This window comes from Salvelinus namaycush, chromosome 16 (assembly GCF_016432855.1).
Source record: "Salvelinus namaycush isolate Seneca chromosome 16, SaNama_1.0, whole genome shotgun sequence".
NCBI classification, from domain to species: Eukaryota; Metazoa; Chordata; class Actinopteri; order Salmoniformes; family Salmonidae; genus Salvelinus; species Salvelinus namaycush.
Window position 1 is genome coordinate 44,138,599 of NC_052322.1, and position 25,275 is coordinate 44,163,873.

The 25,275-nt window shown below is 42.6% G+C and overlaps 3 protein-coding genes across 3 annotated transcripts; 2 read left to right on the forward strand and 1 right to left on the reverse strand.

Annotated features, from left to right (window-relative positions):
* The first annotated feature begins 12,664 nt into the window (after window positions 1–12,664).
* Window positions 12,665–16,687, forward strand: LOC120060799 (troponin C, skeletal muscle-like). Its single transcript, XM_039010220.1, has 6 exons — window positions 12,665–12,740; window positions 14,671–14,725; window positions 14,950–15,093; window positions 15,231–15,345; window positions 15,575–15,711; window positions 16,353–16,687. Exons 1-6 carry the CDS (start codon window positions 12,738–12,740, stop codon window positions 16,382–16,384), a joined length of 486 nt encoding a protein of 161 aa, XP_038866148.1. The 5' UTR covers window positions 12,665–12,737; the 3' UTR covers window positions 16,385–16,687.
* Window positions 16,688–20,574: 3,887 nt separating this feature from the next.
* On the forward strand, window positions 20,575–23,121 carry LOC120061470 (troponin C, skeletal muscle-like). The gene is made up of 6 exons (XM_039011306.1): window positions 20,575–20,660; window positions 21,620–21,671; window positions 21,766–21,909; window positions 22,135–22,249; window positions 22,363–22,499; window positions 22,652–23,121. The coding sequence occupies exons 1-6, from the start codon at window positions 20,658–20,660 to the stop codon at window positions 22,681–22,683; spliced, it is 483 nt and encodes a 160-aa protein (XP_038867234.1). The 5' UTR covers window positions 20,575–20,657; the 3' UTR covers window positions 22,684–23,121.
* Window position 23,122: 1 nt separating this feature from the next.
* LOC120061471 (transcription initiation factor TFIID subunit 13-like) lies at window positions 23,123–24,976 on the reverse strand. The gene has a single exon (XM_039011308.1). The coding sequence runs from the start codon at window positions 24,712–24,714 to the stop codon at window positions 24,340–24,342; it is 375 nt and encodes a 124-aa protein (XP_038867236.1). The 5' UTR covers window positions 24,715–24,976; the 3' UTR covers window positions 23,123–24,339.
* Window positions 24,977–25,275: the final 299 nt, after the last annotated feature.

Here is a 25,275-nt window from a genome sequence, read left to right on the forward strand (position 1 = left end):
TGTATATAGTATTCTTACTTACTTAGTTATTATGTTCTTCATATGTCTTCTTATTTCTCATGTGTTTTGTCTAGTATTACATTGTCATCGATTATTGCATTGTTGGGTTTTGAGTTTGCAAGAAAAGTATTTTTACCGTACTTGCGCATGTGATATTAAAACTTTAAACTTGTTCAATGTTTCTTTTGGAATAAAAAAAATTAAGTAATATTTAAACGAGAGTTCAGTTCATGTTTACCTTGAAATGAGGGACAAATGTAAATGAATCACTAATCACGTTAAAATAATGAATCACCTTCAAAGCAATCAAAATAACTAGGGCTTTACAATGATGGTGAAAACCGTATGGGGTTTACAGGGTTCAAAACGTCCATGTCCCAGATGACGTGGGACATTTTAACACACATATTTATGTTACTTTATCAATTCTTTATTCATATTTTTTTTTTTTATCAGATTTATAGAATTTTCCATGTGATTTATTTTAAAGGGCACTTCATTTAATATAACAGGCTTTTAAAATGCAGTATTGGTGAACAATTTCAACATATCAAAGGAATGTAAAAGGCACTCTATTCGTGGAACGATCCAATTCACGGTATTTCTCTCTGGGATTTGCGGCAGCACCAATATTGATTTCTTCCAACATTGAAATTGTAAAGAATGCCAAGATGGCACCTTTTAACCACAAAGGAGATATTATCAGCATCCATTCAACAGTGACCCCTAGAGAAATCTATCCATCCCAATCTGTGTCCCAAATTCAACAGTGACCCCTAGAGAAATCTATCCATCCCAATCTGTGTCCCAAATTCAACAGTGACCCCTAGAGAAATCTATCCATCCCAATCTGTGTCCCAAATTCAACAGTGACCCCTAGAGAAATCTATCCATCCCAATCTGTGTCCCAAATTCAACAGTGACCCCTAGAGAAATCTATCCATCCCAATCTGTGTCCCAAATTCAACAGTGACCCCTAGAGAAATCTATCCATCCCAATCTGTGTCCCAAATTCAACAGTGACCCCTAGAGAAATCTATCCATCCCAATCTGTGTCCCAAATTCAACAGTGACCCCTAGAGAAATCTATCCATCCCAATCTGTGTCCCAAATTCAACAGTGACCCCTAGAGAAATCTATCCATCCCAATCTGTGTCCCAAATTCAACAGTGACCCCTAGAGAAATCTATCCATCCCAATCTGTGTCCCAAATTCTCAGTTTGCTAATGGAGTTGTGATGAAATGCAAACGCTAATTTATTTAAGTCCCATTGAGGTCAGAAGACATATTTCCCAGTTAAGGGAGACATGAGAGAACTAAGAGGTAGAATGATAGATGTTCCACTACTACATCTGTCAATATATTTTGATTATTGGGTCCAATTCCAAATGATCCTCTGGGTCCTTCCTACAGGACTATCTGTCTCCAGGACTATCTGTCTCCAGGACTATCTGTCTCCAGGACTATCTGTCTCCAGGACTGCCTGTGGGGACTATACCCTGGTGGCTCAGACCAGTCATTGCAATGCAGGGATCAGTATGGCCCCAGTCTGCTTGCCCTGATGAGGTCATGTTGGCTCAGAGGGTTATGGGTAGGTTAGGTAGGCTACTACCCTGGTTTTACATCACACTTTACATCCTATCCAAATCTGGAATTAATGTTATGCAAATGTGACATGACATTTTTAAAAATAAAAGTTGATATATTGAATGGAATTTCAGGAAAAAAATGTAAACATATTCCTCTACAGAGAATATTCGACACATTTTCTTTACGCTGATCTGTAAAGCCATCCACTTATCCTACCAATACATGGATCGGCTTTTCTCGCAAAGAAACATTTGGTGAGCGTCTCGACAAGAAAGAAACCCAGCTGTAGACACAAAAAAACACTCCTCCACACATTATAATAATGGATTTGATACAGTATATTGCCTCTTGTAGTCCTACTCTTTGCCCTCCTGCTTATAAATACAACAGAGACTCCCGTGGGGGGGGGGGGGTCGGTCTATGCGTAAGTCCACTAAACCATCTCCTATAGGGAAGTGAGAAATGGATGGATGGGAGGAGTACACATGACTCCTCCAGCCTTATTTAGTTTGTAACTTCATGTGACAGGACTGGTGGAGCTTCCAGCTGCTTTTCTTGGGAATGTCCAAGAATAGAGTGAGGAAAAGAGGAGGAGGTGGAGGGGGAGGGGTTAAGGGAAGGAGAGAAAGAGTGAAGCAGAGGCGGGGTGAAGGCCTAGGGATCAGCTGGTTCCGTCTGTCAAGGATAGATTAGACATTTGGACTAGCAGAGGTGACATCAGTGGTCCAAAGGGAGGCAGAGAGAGGAAGGAGAGAGGAAGGAGAGAGGACGGAGAGAGGAATGAGAGAGGAATGAGAGAGGAGGGAGAGAGGGGGGAGAGAGGAATGAGAGAGAGAGGAGACAGGACTGAGAGAGGACTGAGAGAGGAGGGAGAGAGGAAGGAGAGAGGAAGGAGAGAGGACTGAGAGAGGAATGAGAGAGGAATGAGAGAGGAGGGAGAGAGGAATGAGAGAGGAGGGAGAGAGGAAAGATAGAGGAGGGAGAGAGGAAAGATAGAGGAGGGAGAGAGGAGAGAGCAGGAAGAAGAGAGGAAGGAGAGAGGAGGGGATGTGTTAGCTGAGCCCTCTCCTTGATATGAGAGGAAGGGGAGATAGATTGACTGCTACTTACGAGGTGCAACTGCAGTTGGGGTGGATGATTAGGGGCCAGCCAGAATGGTGTGTTGTTACACTTTGGGTCGCTCAAAGTCCGTGATGACAGATAACTGAATCTGCATTGAGTACGCCAAGACCTTGGTTTCCCTAACTATGTTATACAGTAGTATACTGCATACTTGTGAACCGTACTACGCAGGCAAGAGAAACGTAGATAAAGACTTTCAAATGTGGAATTTACCATTTTCTGACTTTCACTTTCATGCACAGATTAAGAGAATTTGCCCAATATTAAGGTATTCCTACGCAACGCACAAAGTATTTCTGGACAAATTTACTTATTTTAATGGATGGTGATTTTTTTTTTTACATGATGAGGCTGTTCAAATGTGTTAATGGATTCAGCCAGGGACCCTCTTGTGTCTGAACTCTGACTGACGCAATGGATAAGGTTATGGAGTGGTTACATATACTGTAATGTATGTCTGTGGTTGAATCATGTCAAACTCAGGATATTATGTCCATTTTAAGGCGTGTGCAAATTGACTTATCTTTGTAATAAAAATAGGACTCAGATTTAAGTTTAGACTGAAGTCCTTATTTTAAAGTATTCGATTTGGCCTCGAATTCAGTTGTGGTTCTCTGTACTATGCTTTCATTTTGTGATGTAAATCACTTTAAAATAAATACTTTAAAGTACTAGACTGAAAACAATATACACACACCATGTGTAGTGTTGGTCCCATGTTTCATGAGCTGAAATAAAAGATCCCAGACATTTTCATACGCACAGAAAAGCTTATCTCTCTCAAATGTTGTGCACAAATTTGTTTACATCCCTGTTAGTGAGCATTTCTCCTTTGCCAAGATAATCCATCCACCTGACAGGTATGGCATATCAAGAAGCTGATTAAACAGCATGATCATTACATAGGTGCACCTTGTGCTGGGGACAATAAGAGGCCACTCTAAGGTGTGCAGTTTTGTCACACAACGCAATGCCACAGCTGTCAAGTTTTGAAGGAGCGTGCAATTGGCATGCTGACTGCAGGAATTTCCACCAGAGCTGTTTCCAGATAATTGAATGTACTTTTCTGTCATAAACCTCCTCCAACGTCGTTTTAGAGAATCTGGCAGTACGTCCAACCGGCCTCACAACCGCAGACCACGTGTATGGCGTCGTGTGGGTGAGCAGTTTGTTGATTTCAACGTTGTGAACCGAGTGCCCCATGGTGGCGGTGGGGTTATGGTATGGGCAGGCATAAGCTACCCCATGGTCTGGTTCGACGTGTACGAGTGTGTTCCAGTTCACTCAAATATCCTGCAACTTCGCACAGCCATTGAAAAGGAGTGGGACAACATTCCACAGGCCACAATCAACAGCCTGATCAACTCTATGCGAAGGAAATGTGTCTCACTGCATGAGGCAAATGGTGGACACACCAGATACTGACTGTTTTTCTGATCCACGCACCTACCTTTTTTTAAGGTATCTGTGACCAAACACATGCATATCTGTATTTCTAGTCATGTGAAATCCATAGACTGATTTCCTTATATGATTTCCTTGAAATTCTTGCATGTTGAGTTTGTATTTTGGTTCAGTACTACTTAAGTTGTTTTTTGGGGTATCTGTACTTTACTATTCATATTTTTGACAACTTTTAGAAAATAATGTAGTTTTTACTCCATACATTTTCCCTTATACCCAAAAGTACTCGTAACATTTTGAACGCTTAGCAGGACAGGAAAATAGTCCAATTCATGCACTTATCAAGAGAACATCCCTGGTCATCCCTACTGCCTCTGATCTGGCGGACTCACTAAACAGAGAACATCCCTGGTCATCCCTACTGCCTCTGATCTGGCGAACTCACTAAACAGAGAACATCCCTGGTCATCCCTACTGCCTCTGATCTGGAGGACTCACTAAACAGAGAACATCCCTGGTCATCCCTACTGCCTCTGATCTGGAGGACTCAATAAACAGAGAACATCCCTGGTCATCCCTACTGCCTCTGATCTGGAGGACTCACTAAACACAAACGTAGTTTCTAAAGTGTTGGAGTGTGCCCCTGGGTATCCATAAAAATTATAAATATTTTAAAAACGTGCCGCCTGGGTTGCATAATATCATAAATTTGAAATGATTTATACTTTTACTTTGATACTTAAGCATATTTTAGCAATTACATTTACTTTGGGATACTTAAGTACATGTAAAACCTCTATACCTATAGGCTTTTACTCATGTAGTATTTTACCGGGTGACTTTCACTTTTACTCAAGTATGACAAATGCCTACTTTTTCCATCATTGTTTTTAGTTGCACTGCAGCGTGTTCCAGCGTACTAGGATGTACTAGGAGGAGTAGTATTATGGTCATGATTATTTATCATCTCCTATCCCCATCATAAAATAGTCTTCCTAAACTTAGTTAATCTATTTTAGGTCTGATTATTACCTTAAAGCGATATGGCGAGATTCATTTTTCGACTCACACAGTCAGATGAATTTGTCGATACCATGTCTATGTATCAGCGTGCAGAATGAAAGAAGTTAGAGGTCGTTTTTGTGAACCAATGCTAACTAGCGCAGTCACAGTCACAATTTTCTTGCAAAATTATCACTAACAGAGCATCACACTATACAGGCGAAACTCGCCTAGCCACGCTAGCCTCGTGCTAGCAAGCAAGCAAGCTAGCTAGGTAGTGCTACGTTTCAACAGCCATTGTCAGACAATTCCTGTCAGACATAGTCCTCCCGGGTGGCGCAGTGGTCTAGAGCACTGCATCGCAGTGCTAGCTGCGCCACCAGAGTCTCTGGGTTCGCGCCCAGGCTGGGCTGGGTTCGCGCCCAGGCTCTGTCGCAGCCGGCCACAAACGGGAGGTCCGTGGGGCGACGCACAATTGGCATAGCGTCGTCCGGGTTAGGGAGGGTTTGGCCGGTAGGGATATCCTTGTCTCAGTATGTAAAATGTAATGAAATGTAAAAAATGTAATAAAATGTATGCACTCTACTGTAAGTCGCTCTGGATAAGAGCGTCTGCTAAATGACTCAAATGTAAAATGTAATTCAGTAAGGGTTGGAAGCTATGGTGAGGTTTGATTGGTCACTTGCGCCGTGATATCGCAGAGGATATGCATACAGTTCAGCTTTCCCCCTTGCCCATGCTCACATCACTCAATGGTCCCTGCTTCTCTTGCATTCCTTCTATTATAAATGAATGGCTTCTGAAGTTTCACCGCGCAATGTGTTTGTATAGTGTGAACGCACTAACGACTTGTATTGACTAGGGATGACGTTGTGCGATGAAACATCGGAACCCATTCATTTTCAATGGAAGGAAAGTGATGAGAGGTAGAACGGGCAAGGGACTGTTGGGCGATTCCAGCATGGGCGAGGGCGTGTGAACAGGGTGGGACTAAAGAGCTTTATGCAAATGATTCAAATCAAATCAAATCAAATGTATTTATATAGCCCTTCGTACATCAGCTGATATCTCAAAGTGCTGTACAGAAACCCAGCCTAAAACCCCAAACAGCAAGCAATGCAGGTGTAGAAGCACGGTGGCTAGGAAAAACTCCCTAGAAAGGCCAAAACCTAGGAAGAAACCTAGAGCAGAACCAGGCTATCAGGGGTGGCCAGTCCTCTTCTGGCTGTGCCGGGTGGAGATTATAACAGAACATGGCCAAGATGTTCAAATGTTCATAAATGACCAGCATGGTCAAATAATAATAATCACAGTAGTTGTCGAGGGTGCAGCACCTCAGGAGTAAATGTCAGTTGGCTTTTCATAGCCGATCATTCAGAGTATCTCTACCGCTCCTGCGGTCTCTAGAGAGTTGAAAACAGCAGGTCTGGGACAGGTAGCACGTCTGGTGAACAGGTCAGGGTTCCATAGCCGCAGGCAGAACAGTTGAAACTGGAGCAGCAGCACGGCCTAGGAGTCATCATGTCAGGTCGTCCTGAGGCATGGTCCTAGGGCTCAGGTCCTCCGAGAGAGAGAGAGAAAGAGAGAATTAGAGAGAGCATACTTAAATTCACACAGGACACCGGATAAGACAGAAGTACTCCAGATATAACAAACTGACCCTAGCCCCCCGACACATAAACTAATGCAGCATAAATACTGGAGGCTGAGACAGGAGGGGTCAGGAGACACTGTGGCCCCATCCGATGATACCCCCAGACAGGGCCAAACAGGAAGGATATAACCCCACCCACTTTGCCAAGGCACAGCCCCCACACCACTAGAGGGATATCTTCATCCACCAACCTACCATCCTGAGACCAGGCCGAGTATAGCCCACAAAGATCTCCGCCACGGCAAAACCCAAGGGGGGGCGCCAACCCAGACAGGAAGATCACGTCAGTGACTCAACCCTCTCAAGTGATGCACCCCTCCTAGGGACGGCATGAAAGAGCACCCGTAAGCCAGTGACTCAGCCCCTGTAATAGGGTTAGAGGCAGAGAATCCCAGTGGAGAGAGGGGAACCGGCCAGGCAGAGACAGCAAGGGCGGTTCGTTGCTCCAGAGCCTTTCCGTTCACCTTCACACTCCTGGGCCAGACTACACTCAATCATAGGACCTACTGAAGAGATGAGTCTTCAATAAAGACTTAAAGGTTGAGACCGAGTCTGCGTCTCTCACATGGGTAGGCAGACCATTCCATAAAAATGGTAGCCGGAAAGTAAAGCATTGCAGTAGTCTAACCTAGAAGTAACAAAAGCATGGATTAAATTTTCTGCATCATTTTTGGACAGAACATTTCTGATTTTTTCAATGTTACGTAGATGGAAAAAAAGCTGTCCTTGAAACAGTCTTGATATGTTTGTCAAAAGAGAGATCAGGGTCCAGAGTAACGCCGAGGTCCTTCACAGTTTTATTTGAGACGACTTTACAACCATCAAGATTAATTGTCAGATTTAACAGAAGATCTCTTTGTTTTTTAGGACCTAGAACAAGCATCTCTGTTTTGTCCGAGTTTAAAAGTAGAACGTTTTCAGCCATCCACTTCCTTATGTCTGAAACACAGGCTTCTAGCGAGGGCAATTTTGGGGCTTCACCATGTTTCATTGAAATGTACAGCTGTGTGTCATCCGCATAGCAGTGAAAGTTAACATTATGTTTTCGAATGACATCCCCAAGAGGTAAAATATATAGTGAAAACAATAGTGGTCCTATAACGGAATCTTGAGGAACACCGAAATGTACAGTTGATTTGTCAGAGGACAAACCATTCACAGAGACAAACTGATATCTTTCCGACAGATAAGATCTAAACCAGGCCAGAACTTGTCCGTGTAGACCAATTTGGGTTTCCAATCTCTCCAAAAGAATGTGGTGATCGATGGTATCAAAGGCAGCACTAAGGTCTAGGAGCACGAGGACAGATGCAGAGCCTCGGTCTGACGCCATTAAAAGGTCATTTACCACCTTCACAAGTGCAGTCTCAGTGCTATGATGGGGTCTAAAACCAGACTGAAGCATTTCGTATACATTGTTTGTCTTCAGGAAGGCAGTGAGTTGCTGCGCAACAGCTTTTTCAAAACATTTTGAGAGGAATGGAAGATTCGATATAGGCCGATAGTTTTTTATATTTTCTGGGTCAAGGTTTGGCTTTTTCAAGAGAGGCTTTATTACTGCCACTTTTAGTGAGTTTGGTACACATCCGGTGGATAGAGAGCCGTTTATTATGTTCAACATAGGAGGGCCAAGCACATGAAGCAGCTCTTTAAGTAGTTTAGTTGGAATAGGGTCCAGTATGCAGCTTGAAGGTTTAGAGGCCATGATTATTTTCATCATTGTGTCAAGAGATATAGTACTAAAACACTTAAGTCTCTCTCTTGAGCCTAGGTCCTGGCAGAGTTGTGCAGACTCAGGACAGCTGAGCTTTGGAGGAATACGCAGATTTAAAGAGGAGTCCGTAATTTGCTTTCTAATGATCATGATCTTTTCCTCAAAGAAGTTCATGAATTTATTACTGCTGAAGTGAAAGCCATCCTCACTTGGGGAATGCTGCTTTTTAGTTAGCTTTGCGACAGTATCAAAAATAAATTTTGGATTGTTCTTATTTTCCTCAATTAAGTTGGAAAAATAGGATGATCGAGCAGCAGTGAGGGCTCTTCGATACTACACGGTACTGTCTTTCCAAGCTAGTCGGAAGACTTCCAGTTTGGTGTGGCGCCATTTCCGTTCCAATTTTCTGGAAGCTTGCTTCAGAGCTCGGGTATTTTCTGTATACCAGGGAGCTAGTTTCTTATGACAAATGTTTTTAGTTTTTAGGGGTGCAACTGCATCTAGGGTATTGCGCAAGGTTAAATTGAGTTCCTCAGTTAGGTGGTTAACTGATTTTTGTCCTCTGACGTCCTTGGGTAGGCAGAAGGAGTCTGGAAGGGCATCAAGGAATCTTTGTGTTGTCTGAGAATTTATAGCACGAATTTTGTGTCTCTTTGGTTGGGGTCTGAGCAGATTATTTGTTGCGATTGCAAACGTAATAAAATGGTGGTCCGATAGTCCAGGATTATGAGGAAAAACATTAAGATCTACAACATTTATTCCATGGGACAAAACTAGGTCCAGAGTATGATTGTGGCAGTGAGTAGGTCCAGAGACATGTTGGACAAAACCCATTGAGTCGATGATGGCTCCGAAAGCCTTTTGGAGTGGGTCTGTGGACTTTTCCATGTGAATATTAAAATCACCAAAAATGTGAATATTATCTGCTATGACTACAAGGTCCGATAGGAATTCACAGCCTTCTGTCCTTCATACTGCAAGCAGAGACATGGAAATGGTATCCACGAGTTCATCTGACTCTGAGAAAAATGTCAAATAGAATACGGCTAATAGCTAAACCCAATTACAAAATGACAAATTGGTTTCCTTAACCTGTAAGCAATTTAACGTCAAAGTATGACAGCAATCCATGCTTAGGTTTAGTTTCCCTGGCACTGTTTCCACATGTTAACGTTTTAGCATTTGTGGTACAAATCCCATTCCAAGTCATGGGATCGATATTAGCATTTTTCGCGCATCATGTCCAAATCATCGTAAAGTATTTAACATTGATTGTGAAGCTCAACAAAAGTCACTTGGAGATGATGTGGACATAATCTTGCAGTATCCCATGAACAACTACAGAAAACGGATTTATTTTTAAATGAATGTTAGTCTGTGTCACTGTGTTACGAGTGAAATTTATCTGACAGGTGGATCAGATTTGTTCCTCACTTCCCACTGTGTTTCTCTGTTTGACAGAGTGCTCTGCATCGGTCTGTTTACAGGAAGTCATGACATCTAAAGAGACAGTAATAGATGCCTGGGTCATTCCATGAAATTAAGTACATTTTGTAGTGCAAAATTGTAAAAAATAAAAATAAATAAAAAAGATTACATTCACCTAATTGTAACATTCTGCCATAAAGAGCACATGTTCAACTTAATAAAAAAAACAGTTTTTTGATCTCAAAGGGGTAAAAAAAAAGACTATTTTAAGTGCCAATGAAGTGTCATTAAAGTAGCAGGGTTGAGGTTTTCATCTTAAATCAGCCATAAATCCCCTTGTAACAGGGGGAATGGAAGCTTGCTTAGCGAGTACCATTTCCTCCCGATTCGGCCATATCTGCCGCGAACTCAGGACCTCTGCCTTGCTAGCACACGTGACGCCCTCCTGAAGCACCTTACCAGTCCACGCCAAGCAAAAACCTAGCTATTCGCTGGCTATTTGCTGGCGTAAGTGGGGACACTTCAGGCTGAGGAGTAAGTTTCACACATCCCCATGGCGATACACAAGATTAACAAACAAAATGTAACTGTTAAAACACTTCTAGCCTAGCTATCTATGGGTAACAGGGTTGACGTGTTATGCTTGACACACTAAGTTTTCCACCACAAAACACCAGAAAATGGCCAAAAAGACTAGAACCAGCTCAGCTGCTTTTACACTATGATTTGACTAGTAGATGTTCAATTTTTCTTTTGTAAAATATTTTTTTTTAAAGGAATAATTTCACCATATTATAACAAGAGTTCAGTTCACATAACAGGTTTGACCTTAAAATCAGGGGCAGATGTAAATTAATCACATGATATAAATAATCATGTTCAGAAATGACTTTGTCAGATCAAAAATAAAGCTTGGCCTTTACAATGATGGTGAAAACATGAAGACATTTTGGAGCTGAGGGATTTAAAATCTTCCAAGAAGTTGGAAATACTTGATGAGGGTCATGCTGATTCTTGACACTTTTTTTATTTATTTTTTATTCACATAAAAAAATATATATATATATATATACATATATAATGAATTTTCCATGTGGTCTATATTAAATGCCACTTAATTTAATATAAACAGGATTTTAAAATTCAATATTGGTGCACAATTTCCGTATTCTACTCGTGGAATGACCTGTGTGTGTGTGTGTGTGTGTGTGTGTGTGTGTGTGTGTGTGTGTGTGTGTGTGTGTGTGTGTGTGTGTGTGTGTGTGTGTGTGTGTGTGTGTGTGTGTGTGTGTGTGTGTATCTCGAAACTTTAGCAGTGTATTTTGTGTGAGTGCCTTAGTATGACTGTGGGTAGCATTGTATGTTCAGTGTTTTATGTCAAATAAAATCTAAATGTTATTGGTCACATACACATATTTAGCAGATGTTATTGGTCACATACACATATTTAGCAGATGTTATTGGTCACATACACATATTTAGCAGATGTTATTGGTCACATACACATATTTAGCAGATGTTATTGGTCACATACACATATTTAGCAGATGTTATTGGTCACATACACATATTTAGCAGATGTTATTGGTCACATACACATATTTAGCAGATGTTATTGTGGGTGTAGCGAAATGCTTGTGTTCCTAGCTCCAACAGTGCAGTAATATCTATGTATATGTCTATGTGTGTACGTGTGTGTGTGTGTGTGTGTGTGTGTGTGTGTGTGTGTGTGTGTGTGTGTGTGTGTGTGTGTGTGTGTGTCTGTGTGTGTGTGTGTGTGTGTGTGTGTGTGTGTGTGTGTGTGTGTGCACGTGCGTAAGTCTGATTACGATTGCCAGTCTATAACACACACTGATGGGCCTTGGGAACAGATAGTGTATATTTGCAAAGCCAACGAAACTCAAGATCTTGAAGGATTACCATGAGAGAAACCTGATCGGGCACGGAAAGCCAATGAAGTGGATCGGGAGATTAGTGGCTGACAAGGTCACTCCTTGTGATTGGTCTGTAAGAACAGCCAAAGAGCAAGCAGCGAGAGAAAGATAGAACACAAACACACAGACATGAAACTGATATCTACAGTTACATTTCAAATATCGAGATATATAACAGTCTTCAAAGTAGTTGTCGACTTCTATGTTCTTGTATAATTAGATGGGTTTGATATCCTTGTTGAGACCTCTGATCTGTCAGCGTTTGGCGATTCTCAATGAGGAGAAAAAGAGATCGGTGGGATGGTTGATTTGATGGCACTGTTGTGCGATGAGAGATCATAACTTCATGTGCATGTCGTTTACAGATGTCACAAATCCAAGGCCGTGAGTATAGTGAAGAGTGCAGACTGAGTGAAGACAGAAAATCCTTCGCCCTCATGTCCAGCCCATCCCACTTACAACACAAGGCTAGTGCATGTGTGTGTGTGTGTGTGTGTGTACATGCTTGTGTGTGTGTGTATGTGTGTGTGACAGACAGTGTCCATCTGCTGTTAGATGGTCAACTGAACACTTGCCATAATAAATGTCATTGAGACTGCTACTCTTGTCCTTTAGCTAAATATGGAGGGAGCTTAAGGAGAGGGGGGGAGTATGAGTGAGGTGGAGGTTTTGTGGCGTTGCAAAGTAAGCAGCAAGACGATTGGTTGATGCTAGTCCAGGCAAAGGGCTTCTTGCCCAATCCTGATCATATTCAGACAAAGGTTACCTAGATAAGGGGTACTTATTGGGTAGTCATAGTACTGTGTCTATCAACGGTGTATCAGAAAGACACTCTTTCCCTGGACTTCCACCTTTCTCTCTGTTGTCTGTTGCAGCGGAGACAGCCACCATGGTAAGAGTCTGTAGAGGGAGAAACCGAGAGCGAACGAAGATGAGAATCTTTAATGAACAGATGTTTTAGGATTGTTTCGCTCATTCTGCTTTTTTTTGACAGATGATGTCGGATTTAAAAAAACGTTTTTCTGATATATTTTTTTCCATTGTGGGGAATAGAGTGGAATTGCTGAAGATGGATATTACTGATTGATTTGAAAATGGACTAGTCCTGCCTGTGATCAAACAACACACACACACACACACACCAGTTGGCCCAGCTGCGGAGTACAGCTATACCAAACACAATTTACGTAAAGAGAGCTACTGATTTTACTGTTTAAGGCTCTAGTTTTGTTCTTGTAGCCCACGCACCAAGATCTCACCTTTTTTTCAATTCGTTTTTTATTTATTTATTTTTCTATTTGCTTGTATGAGTGATATTAAGTTGCATGTACCATAGAGCAAACATCATGCGGTATAATATAATATGTACTTCAATTCACGTGGTAGTATTTGCCGTTGTTAAGGTTTTTCCAAGGCCACCATGGTCACCAAAGGTTACTGAGACAGTGGTGCTGGCTAGACAGAACACGGTGACAAAGTGATTGATAGTGACAAAGTGAGTGATTGACAGGTGGATGGCCAGCATATCTGTGTCTATGTGTCACAGTGTAGACATAGACACTAGTAATGACTCTGGCATAATCTTTTGACATGCCAGAGGGAGGCAGGATAATGAATGTGAGGGATTGGGTTGTGGGGGGGGGGGGGGGGGAGGCTACTCAGAGTACACGTTGTTAAAGAGGATGAATGAATCAGTGGAGGGGCAGAGTGGTGGGACATGACTGTGATTGACTATCAACTCTCCCTGGAGGTGTACTGAGTAGCTGGCATATTTTTTTTTGCTGTTGAACCCATATGGTTCAAGGAGCAAAGACAGACAGACAGTCCTATATTCCTTCATTACTTTTCTTGGAAATAATCTATATTGCTTTTCTGCTGCTTTTGAACAGTTATACGATATGTTCATTAATGACATGTAAAGGAAATAAATCATGTTGTTAGATTATTATTTTCTACCATGAACCTGTACAAATATGTGCCGCACTGTTGGTTCTGTTTATGGATAATTTGTTCTAGACTGAAATGCTAAATGAAAATAAGGTGGTAAAAGTGGAAAGTTTGTGAACATTTAATATTTTGTTAAATTGTCATAATGTAGCTGGTCATTTAGCTTGATGTAGATGTGAGTGGGGTTGCTGCCAGTCAATGGTAGGTAGGTGGAGGTGATGACAGATATATGGGGGGAAATAAGTGCCACAGCGGTTTAAGGCACTGCATCTCAGTGCTAGAGGCGTCACTACAGACACCCTGGTTCGAATCCAGGCTGTATCACAACTGGCTGTGATTGGGAGTCCCATAGGGCGGCGCACAATTGGCCCAGCGTCGTCTGGGTTTGGCCGGTGTAGGCCGTCATTGTAAATAAGAATTTGTTCTTAACTGACTTGCCTAGTTAAATAAAGTATTTTTTATTAAAAATAAAATGTACTAAATGACCCATCCAATACAGTGTGATACCAGCTGCCTGCAGCTATAGGGTGTCCAGACTGTGGTCTGAATCCTACATGCTCTCTTCAATGACAGCTCTACGGCACAGTTGCAGTCAATTAGAATTGAAGGCAGTCAATTCAGGAAATAAACTGAAATTCCAATTCAATAATTGAAAAAAGACTTCTCAAAAAACTCAAAAGTATTTCCATTTTTAAAGTTTAAATTCAAATCACTTATTGAATTGACTCCAACTCTGCTCTACAATACTTGTATTAATCTTCTCAGAAAGGTTTATTTTAATATATATATAATTATATAACACCACAGGCACAGTGAACTAGTACATGAGAGAAAACATATATATGAATACAACTTCCCCTATCCTCCCCCTCTAGCCTACTGAAACACAGAGTGACGCCCGCTCCTTCCTGAGCGAGGATATGATTGCCGGTAAGCCACGTGTGTAATAAATAACCTATCCACATGTCTGCTTGTTCCTAACTTTATTGAGATACATGATTCACAACCATTCAGCTATTTGGGTAGTGTTTATGGTGGGGGCTACTCCCAATGTCAACAAAATGTGTCACTTTAAAATGCTCTGATTGTACCAAGAGGACATTAAGGCCAACACGTGAGAATTTCTCTCAGTAAACACCAACTCTCCCCTCCAGAGTTCCAGGCTGCCTTCAACCTGTTCGACAGTGACGGTGGCGGTGACATCAGCACCAGGGAGTTGGGTCAGGTGATGAGGATGTTGGGCCAGAACCCGACCAGAGAGGAGTTGGCCCTGATCATCGAGGAGGTCGATGAGGATGGTAAAATAACTGACTGGGTCAAATGTCAGGAGATAATTCAAATGTCTAGCCAGGGTATTTCTACTATTATTCATACGTCCGATGTCCCTGCTTCATCTCATGAGCCCCTGGCTGTCTTCCCCTCCTCCCAACACCAGGTAGCGGCAGCATCGACTTCGAGGAGTTCTTGGTCATGATGGTGAGGCTCCTAAAGGAGGACCAGGCCGGAAAGTCCGAGGAAGAGTTATCAGAAGTCTTCCGTATTTTCGACAAGTACGTGGTCCCCTGAATCATAACTCCTGGAGTCTCCTCCTTATTGACATGACACAGAGGTTTCTCACCCGTGGTTCACCATAACCAACCAGGGATACCATACGGTATCTGGTGGATGGATAATCACAGGACCCAGCCTCGTTCGGAAGCTCTAATGACAAATACAGCAGCTATGTGTTACATTATTCTAATGTATCTCAACTGATCTATCCTCTGCCCAATACAACAGAAATGGCGACGGTTTTATTGACCGTGAGGAGTTAAATGACATCTTGGCCGCCACTGGAGAGCCAGTCACAGAGGAGGAATGTATCGAGCTAATGACAGACGCAGACCTAAACAAAGACAACAGGCTTGATTTTGATGGTAAGACACGCACTCCCACACACACAGGCTTCATTTGCTGCAATGGAAATATCATTCACATTCATGTGTTGTCCTAGCTGAACATTAACTTGTAGATGACTAATAGTCAATGGTAAACGATAGCATAGTAACTTTGACTAGTGATTGGTTTGGGAATAACAGGGGCAATTTGGGTGCACGGTCTGTGGGTAAATATAGACTGGAATGTACACACACACACACACACACAGTTGACTGTTTAAACTATGGTAATTTGTGTAGGCAAGTTTATTTTTTAAATTAATATTAATGACCACAAGTCTTGACTAAACTCAACTCCCGCTGTTCTGGGTTTCTCTACAACAAATATTCACAACAGAATACAACGTTGAGGTCTGGGATCACAGAAGTACCACATCCACATGCCATAAACATTAACATGAAAGGGCTCATATATAACATTGGTCCTCTGGTGACTGGACACATACAGGGTTATAGGGGGATACTATATATTGTGCTTGGGGTAAAATGTTGTGGTTTGATGATACAGTAAGGTATTTTCCTATCACACAGAGAGAGAGAGAGGTGGATCGGGATAAAAGTATTCTCAGTAGTAGGTGGTGGGAGAGAATCCAATGAACCCCTTTTTTTCTGTGTTCCAGAATTTCTGAAAATGATGGAGAATGTACAGTAACAAGACCAACATTCCTTTGTGACCCTTTCCATTTGTCACGTCTCCTGCTTGAAGAAAAGAGCAACTGTTTCTGAATGGAAAATCAAATACTAAATTGAAGCCACATTTTCTTTTTGAGTCTTCCCAACTACTTACAGTAAAGAGTCTACCCAAAAACACTACAAATCAAATCAAAGTTTATTGGTTACGTACACAGATTTGCAGATGTTATTGCAGGTGCAATGAAATGCTTATGTTAATATCAGTAATATCTAGCAATACAATAAAAAAATACAGACTATACAAAAAAATACAAAAAAACAATTGAAATTGAGAAATATCAAAAAAGGTCAAAGTCCAGAATATATACTGAACAAAAATATAAACGCAACATGGAAAGTGTTGGTCCCATGTTTCATGAGCTGAAATAAAATATCCCAGAGATTTTCCATACGCACAAAAAGCTTAATTTCTCTCAAATTTTGTGCACAAATCTGTTTACATCCTTGTTAGTGAGCATTTCCCCTCTACCAAGATAATCCATCCACCTGACAGGTGTGGCATATCAAGAAGCTGATTAAAGAGCATGATCATTACACGGGGTGGCAGGTAGCGTAGTGGTTAGAGTGTTGGGCCAGTAACTAAAAGGTTGCTGGATCGAATCCCCGAGCTGACAAGGTAAAAATATGTTGTTTTTCCCCTGAACAAGGCAGTTAACCCACTGTTCCTAGGCCAACATTGAAAATAAGAATTTGTTCTTAACTGACTTGCATAGTTAAATAAACACAGCTGCACCTTGTGCTGGGGACAATAAAAGGCCACTCTAAAATGGATTTTGTCACACAATGCCTGTATTTGTCACAAGTTTTGAGGGAGTGTGCAATTGGCATGCTGACTGCAGGAATGTCCACCAGAGCTGTTGCCAGAGAATTTAATGTTAATTTCTCTACCATAAGCCCAGGACCTCCACATCCGGCTTCTTCACCTGTGGCATCGTCTGAGACCGGACAGCTGAGGAAACTGAGTAGTATTTATGTCTATAAGAAAACCCTTTTGTGGGGGAAAACTCATTCTGATTGGCTGGGCCTGGTTCCCCTAGTGGGTGGGCCTGGCTCCCAAGTGGGTGGGCCTATGCCCTTCCAAGCCCACCCATGGCAGCGCCCCTGCCCAATCATATACATAGGGTATAGATATATATATATATAGATAAAGTAAGGAGTCTGCCCAAAACAACTACAGTAATGATTCTACCCCAAAACACGACAATAATGATTCTACCCCAAAACACTCCAGTAAAGTTAAAATAGGGTTTGAGAAAAGACAATAACTGAAGGTTATTTACCCCCTCCTCGATGCTGCCGATCTCAGTCATGTTGACTCCGTGGCTATAAATATACGTCCAACCCTTTTAAGACGAAGGGTCTTTCCGCTCCCCGCAACCTAACACTTCCCACCCAGCTGTCTCTTTACACCTGCTCCCTTTCAAGAAATGCTACACCCCTCTGGCCCCTCTGTGTGTCTCTCCCCTCGCTGTCTCTCCCCTCTGCGTCTCGCCCCTCTCTTCTCTGTGTCTCTCCCCTCGCCCCTCTCCTCTCTGCGTCTCGCCCCTCTCCTCTCTGCGTCTCGCCCCTGGCCCCTTTGCGTCTCTTCCCTCTTTGTCTCGCCCCTCTCCTTTCCGTGTCTCGCCCCTGGCTCCTCTCTTCTCTGTGTCTCGCCCCTGGCTCCTCTCTTCTCTGTGTCTCGCCCCTGGCTCCTCTCTTCTCTGTGTCTCGCCCCTGGCTCCTCTCTTCTCTGTGTCTCGCCCCTGGCTCCTCTCTTCTCTGTGTCTCGCCCCTGGCTCCTCTCTTCTCTGTGTCTCGCCCCTGGCTCCTCTCTTCTCTGTGTCTCGCCCCTGGCTCCTCTCTTCTCTGTGTCTCACCCCTGGCTCCTCTTTTCTCTGTGTCTCGCCCCTGGCGCCTTTGCGTCTCTTCCCTCTTTGTCTCGCCCCTCTCCTTTCCGTGTCTCGCCCCTGGCTCCTCTCTTCTCTGTGTCTCTCCTCCCTTGCAGTCTCAACCCTGTACAGAGTACTTTCAAAATAAATCTGCTTTCATCTTTAACATATGTTTCCATCTCCTTGTTGTCATGTTGATCCAGTAGACTGGATCATTGTCTGCTCCTTCTGTATCACTCCACTCTACCGTTTCTCTCATAATGCAACACTATCAGCTCTACCCTATTGAAACAGAATGCTCCAGTACCACTACCCCTCCCCCCACCACAGCTACTACTACCCCCGTCCCTTGCCACTCTCCCCCACCCAGACTTATGACTGCAACATCTCAGGTATCCTAGCCCCCACCTGCCTTCCCTTGCCACTCTTCCCCACCCTGACTTATGACTGCAATATCTCAGGTATCCTAGCCCTCCCTCACCCCGTATATTCCACGTTCTCCTCCCCTCTCCTATTCCCATATAATAACTATTCCCACTAGTCAGTGTCCTTGGTTTCTGAAAACACCTTTGTTCTAAAGTCCACAGAAAAAAAACGGTCATCCTGATTGGCTCTGCCTAATCCTTCTGAGGTCCTTTGTTGTAGTTTTTCGTGTGATGAATCCTGAAAGATTCATGAAAATGGATGAAAAGAGAAATAGGCATACAACATTAGGGTTAAGGAGCATGCAAAGTCCAAAACAGTTAATTAAAATAAAAAGACAGTACAGATGAAGAAAACTTTCAGAAGCTTCTAATTGAGTAGCTAATGCAACTTGCAAAATCAATGATCTTTTCATCACTTGAGAGATGTCATCCATGATGATCAAAAAAGAGATTGCAGCTGTTAACAGTGACAAGAATGCTCTGGCACTGCTCTGTCTCCACGAAGAGGTTACAAATACCATATCAGTATTGTAAGATGCCATCCCCAAGGGCTCTGACACCGCTGCCGGATGCAACAGCGTATCTTGAAGATGTCTGGAATAAGAACCTAGAGGTTTGTAATGTATAGTAGCAGCACCCCACCAAATCCTTATTTTGGTGGATATCCTCTGCTCCCTGAGTATATAGCCATTAAACCCCCCCCTCCCCTCCCCTCGCCACTACCACTAACAACATCCCACCCCCTTCTTCCCCATAATACCCCAGTATCCCACCGCTCCTCCTCCCTCTAAGACATCAGGCCTTATTATCTCTGCTCAGGAAACCACCACCATACAAGGAGAGTCAAATATTGAGTGGTTGGCCTGCTTATTGGATACGATACTGTGATTAAGGGCGTGCTCTGTCTCTGTCCTGTCCCCATACAACCATAAATCGTCTGCTATTCAGGGCATAGCACTGCCAGCTTCCAGCTTCTGCAGCCCTTTTCCACAGGGTAGGGTTTCACGCCCAGAAGGAAACGCCATCCCACAGTCACAAACCACTCTGGGCCCACCCTTCTTTATCAGCAATGCAGAGGCCTACCTTGGTTTAAAGTATGGTAACAGCAATCACCATATTTGCTTGAAATCACAAGTGCATGCTTGGACATAAGCTACACCTTGTTTCAGAATGTAATAATTTCAGAGATTGCTTAAAGGGGCTGGCTTCATTCCCTTCTGGAAATCTGCAAAAAATGTTTAAACTTTGAGAGTGGGTCCGGAGAGGGAATTTGTTTAGGTTGATGAGCAAAAACTTTGTGTCTGACAGGGAATAGATAGGCATGCTGTTACATTCAGGCACCTCAAACCTGCTGCACTTACAACAGGGGTGTCAAACTCATTGCCTGGGGGGCCTAGTCTCTGCTGGTTTTTGTTTTTTCCTTTCAATTAAGACCTAGACAACCAGGTGAAGGGAGTTATTTAATCATTAGTGACCTTAATTCATCAATCAATTACAAGGGAAGAGCGAAAACCAGCAAACACTCAGCCTTTTGTGGAATCAGTTTGACACTTGACTTACAATCAAAAGAAACAACTGGTGCATAGATGCATACTTATAAAAAGTCTTACTTCAATGCCCAGAAATGTTGTGTGCCTTTCAATAGTGACATGTACCTGAAAACTTCCTAATAGCTAAGTTTACCCCATCAATTAAATGTTTGCAGATTCAAGACCACCACTCTCCACTTTTATTGGCTGGTGGGGGACCTCAGAACCCTAAAAAGTTCAAGATTCTAAATCTGGAGTCCTGTGAGCATCAGTGGGCGTGTCTTAGGTGACCGGTTTAAAGTGTGTCTAAACTCACTTGACGTCTAGTCTTTCTGTTGAGGTGCACGCGGATTGACCACTCCTTTGGGCTGTATTTCCGTGGATATTTAGGGGAAAGCTAATTCGCAACCATGGTAAGAAGAATGACTTGAACAAACGCAACCAATTACACGAATAAAAGCATGATAAATAGCGAGTTTGTATAGGTTAAATGTGCAATGTTAAATTTGGATGGGAAATTAATGGGAAATTAGGGCAATTAAGATTAAATTAGCCTAATTTTGAAATGATTTATTTGAGAATAATTTCAACAATGTATTGTCTCAATATACAGAGTGAGGTATAAAACATCCGATTGAAATAGTACAGTAATTAGCTTAGCTCATTATTCCTCAATCATCTTGATAATAACAATCACTAAATTGCTTAACCAAAAATATATAGTGTAATATAGTGTAACAACCCTGGGTTTATAAGCGCGGAAATCGATTCTGCCGCTTGAGCATGCTTTTGCGGCACAGTCGATAGCGCGCCGGACCTCGGGCTAGAAGGTCGAGGGTTCGAGACCTGCTCCCTCCCTGCCTGTTTCATTACATTGGTGTCAGAACCAGGGTCGTTACAACATATATATATATATATATATATATATAAAGTTTACAGTGTATATATATCTAAGTTTATAGTGTGTGTATATATAAAGTAGATATCTATCTATATCTGGAACATGAAAGTTGTGGGGGCGCAGGGTAGACATGGGTACTTGTCAGGCACACAACCTAAAAGGGAGTCCTACAGCAAGGCTGCGGATTGTGCTTCTGCGACAAATTCCGTCGGATTGTATATCAGTATGGCCATATACGGGGGTAATGTGTTGAGCCTTAAATAGCATGGCACATTGTCACTTGGCCTAAGAGCTGTCAGTAGGCCTTATAGGCCTAACCTACCCTTTTTGGGCAGGGCACGTGTGACTGTCAATATAAACACACGAATGCTAATAGCCAATAACTGTTGCCCCCAAAAATATATCTAAATGTTGTCTTGGAGAGATGGTCACTATAATGACTTGACACATGTGGCGCTGTTTTTCCTCTAGACTGACGCGCAACAGGAGGCCCGCTCATACTTGAGCGAGGAGATGCTTAACGGTGAGTAGGCCCATAGCAAACCCATGTTGCCGTTAATTCATGTCAGGTCTAATAAATATAATGTTTCCCGATACTTATGACCTAATCATTCCAGAGTTCAAGGCTGCCTTCGACATGTTTGACACCGACGGTGGCGGTGATATCAGCACCAAGGAATTGGGTCAGGTCATGAGGATGTTGGGCCAGAATCCGACAAGAGAGGAGTTGGATGAAATCATTGAGGAGGTCGATGAGGATGGTGAGAAACTGCTGAATCTAAAATAGACTAATGTTAGCCTACATGAATGTGTGTGTGTATATATAAACCTAAATGGGACGCTTATATTTTGGCGCGTAATTGGTCTACTTTTGGGTAACCAATGCCCGTGTTGTGCTCAGGTGACCAGTGTTTCATAAGTACCTGTTTACATTGTCTATAGTTGTTTTATTCGAGCGTGATGCGTAATCTGGCCCTTCACCTCAGGTAGCGGAACCATCGACTTCGAGGAGTTCTTGGTCATGATGGTGAGGCTCCTAAAGGAGGACCAGGCCGGAAAGTCAGAGGGAGAGTTAGCGGAATGTTTCCGTGTGTTCGACAAGTACGTTACAGGCTTGGGGAAAAGGGGTTACCGTTTACATGTGTGCAATTACAGTCAGCTTTCAAATGATGTCGAAAGGCTGTTAAACTCCTTCCAATGTGTTACTTGTGCAGGAATGCCGACGGCTATATCGACAGAGAAGAGTTCGCCATCATCATCCGCAGCTCTGGCGAACAAATCTCAGAGGAGGAAATTGATGAGCTGCTGAAGGATGGAGACAAGAACGCTGATGGCATGCTGGACTTTGACGGTATGACACAGGGACGATGCCTTAGATAATAATAATTGTGGTGCTGATTGGCCAATATATTGACCTGCATTTTCATAATAGATACTGACCGGACTTTTTAATTGACCCTGAAATACATTTAAATGTTTTGTTCATAATGGATTATTTTTCAGAATTCCTCAAGATGATGGAAAATGTGCAGTAAAACAGAGACTCATGGACATTCCCCCTTCCTTTGACCCCTGCTGACCTATTCTGATCCTCTATTGACCCACACCAACCCTCCCTATCTGGTCCATTGCCTCCGTCCATCCACCTCGAAACAACTAGACCTGTTCGACAGGCACCTGGTGGAGGTTACCAGAGCTTTTGAGCCCTTCCTGCTTGTGATTATGACGCCAAGCTGCTGCTGTTCCCCAAATCAGGTGGACAAGGCCGGGATGTGAAATTAACTGCAACTCCACAGAATGGCTCAGTGCATTATAGGCATTCAGCACAACAGCCTGAAGCTGGAAGCTTAGTCAGGATGTAGTCTAATGGGCAGCTTGTGATCGCTGGCATAGACCAATGTCAACAGTTATCACATCACTGTTATAACAAATTGTTTGAAAGGAGAAATAAATAAAACACATGCTCACTGGAAGTTGGTCTGTAGGCTATTATTGAGGAATATCAATGTTTTTCATTTACTTTGATTCATACATCCATCTTGTCTTTGATTCTGTTACTGTTTTTGGACCAAAATAACAAGCCAGATTAGAAAGCAGTAAAGCTAGGCCTACTTACTCATTGCAAAATACAAATAAATAAAATCAGTGGGAAATCCTGGCAAGTTTTTAAAATGTTGATTGTGCAAACTAAGTAGCCAAAGGAGTCCCTATTAAAATGCGGTACTGATACAGTGGGTTAAGGCAGGGTTTCATAAAGTTGGTCCTGCCTCCCAGGGGTGCACCTTTTAGATTTTTTGCCCTAGCACTACACAGCTGATTCAAATAATCAAAGCTTGATGAGTTGGTTATTTGAATCAGCTCTGTAGTCCACCCAGGGAGGGCTCCAGGACAGAGTTTGGGAAACCCCGGGTTGAGACAAAGGGTAAACTCAGTCCTGCAGGTTTATTGCATGCAAAATTTAGGCCCATGTGCATTCATTTGCAAACATTTAACAGAACAGGCCAAATAGTTTATTCAACGATAACATTAAAAAGGTGTAGGAGCAAGTTAAATAGTTCCGGAACAAAAACCCATCCATGGATTCATATACAAAGTCCACATTGACCTCCCTGCTGGGCTAGGCCCATGTCCTGAAATATCTCAGTAAAGGATGGAAGACCGTGTCAAAAGGTGTGAGTTACTGTATTCATTTCACAATGTCTATCCTTAGTGATGATTGATACTGCAAAGCAATATCCTTCAGCAGACATTGAGACTTTAATGAGAACTTTCTAGTATAAATTAGGGTAAAGTGCCTTGCTCAAGAGCACAGACCATTTTTCCCCAGTGTCAGCTCGGGTATTCGAAACAGCAAAACGCTCAGCTACTTGCCATATTCGTCTATGCTATTAGATTGAGAAATTATTTGTGAACAAATGTGCAATCCACTTTCCCAACATAGCATCTAGTCTGCCAGAAAGCCACACCGATGATTATGATAAAGATAGGCATTGGCATTTGACATGAGCACAAACATATCTGAAGTCACAAGTGGATGGTCAATTAACATCTCTATGGCCACATCTGCTACAAAATAAACGTTAGAGCCTTATAAAAACATGTCAAATAATCATAGCAGAATAAACAGTATGGACAATGCGAAAGAAAAGGAAATTCGTGTTGAAGCCCATATCCCTCTACAACCACACGACCTAAGAACCATAGTTTGCTTCATCAAAGGCCTTGCGGGCTCTCTTCAACTCCTCGTTCATCGTCAAGAGGTCCTTCACTCTGGCAAACTTCCTTGGATCTTTCCGGATGAGGAAAACAATGTCTTCCACCTGGACACGGCCCTGGCGTCCGATGGACATGGCTTTGTGCGTCATCTCCGTGACGAACTCGATCACAAGGTCCTCCAGGATGTCCACTGACTCGGTGTAGGGATTCTGGTCGTCTCCAAACCCGTACATCATACACCGAAGCTCTTTAGAAAACAACCGTTTTCGCTTGCCGTGGCTCCCATCGGTTCCACCCGCCCCGTCATCCAAATCCTCGTCAAAAACTGTTTCGTCTTCCTCCTCCGCCATTCTACCAGCGCCAAACGGTGTACTAGAGCTAGCAATTGTAGCTAGCGTTAGCTAACTAGCTAATTAATAACGTGGCTAACTTAGCTGGCTAGTTACAAATCCCAGTGTTCAAATGTGTTTCGCAAACGTTGCAGGAAGATGCAATTGGAATCCTGAAACGGTTTGTGTCGAGGTGTTTATATTTTGTTTAGCTTATTATCAATGATAAAAACCTAGGAGCACAACAACAGCCAACCCCGAATTAACGACTTCTTCTTCGCTGTTGTTGCCACCGGAAGTACTTACTGCAATTGACTAGGCGTTATTTTGCTTGGAAATATAAAAATACTGCCACCTAGCTGCAGTGAGTGGGGCTCAAATCAAATGTTATTTGTCACATGCGCCGAATACAACAAGAGTAGACCTTACAGTGAAATGCTTACTTACAAGCCCTTAACAATGCAGTTTTAAGAAAAATAAGTGTAAAGTTAAAAATAAAAACATAATTAAAGAGCAGCAGTAAAATAACAGCAGCGAGGCTATATACAGGGGGTACCGGTATAGACTCAATCAATGTGCAGG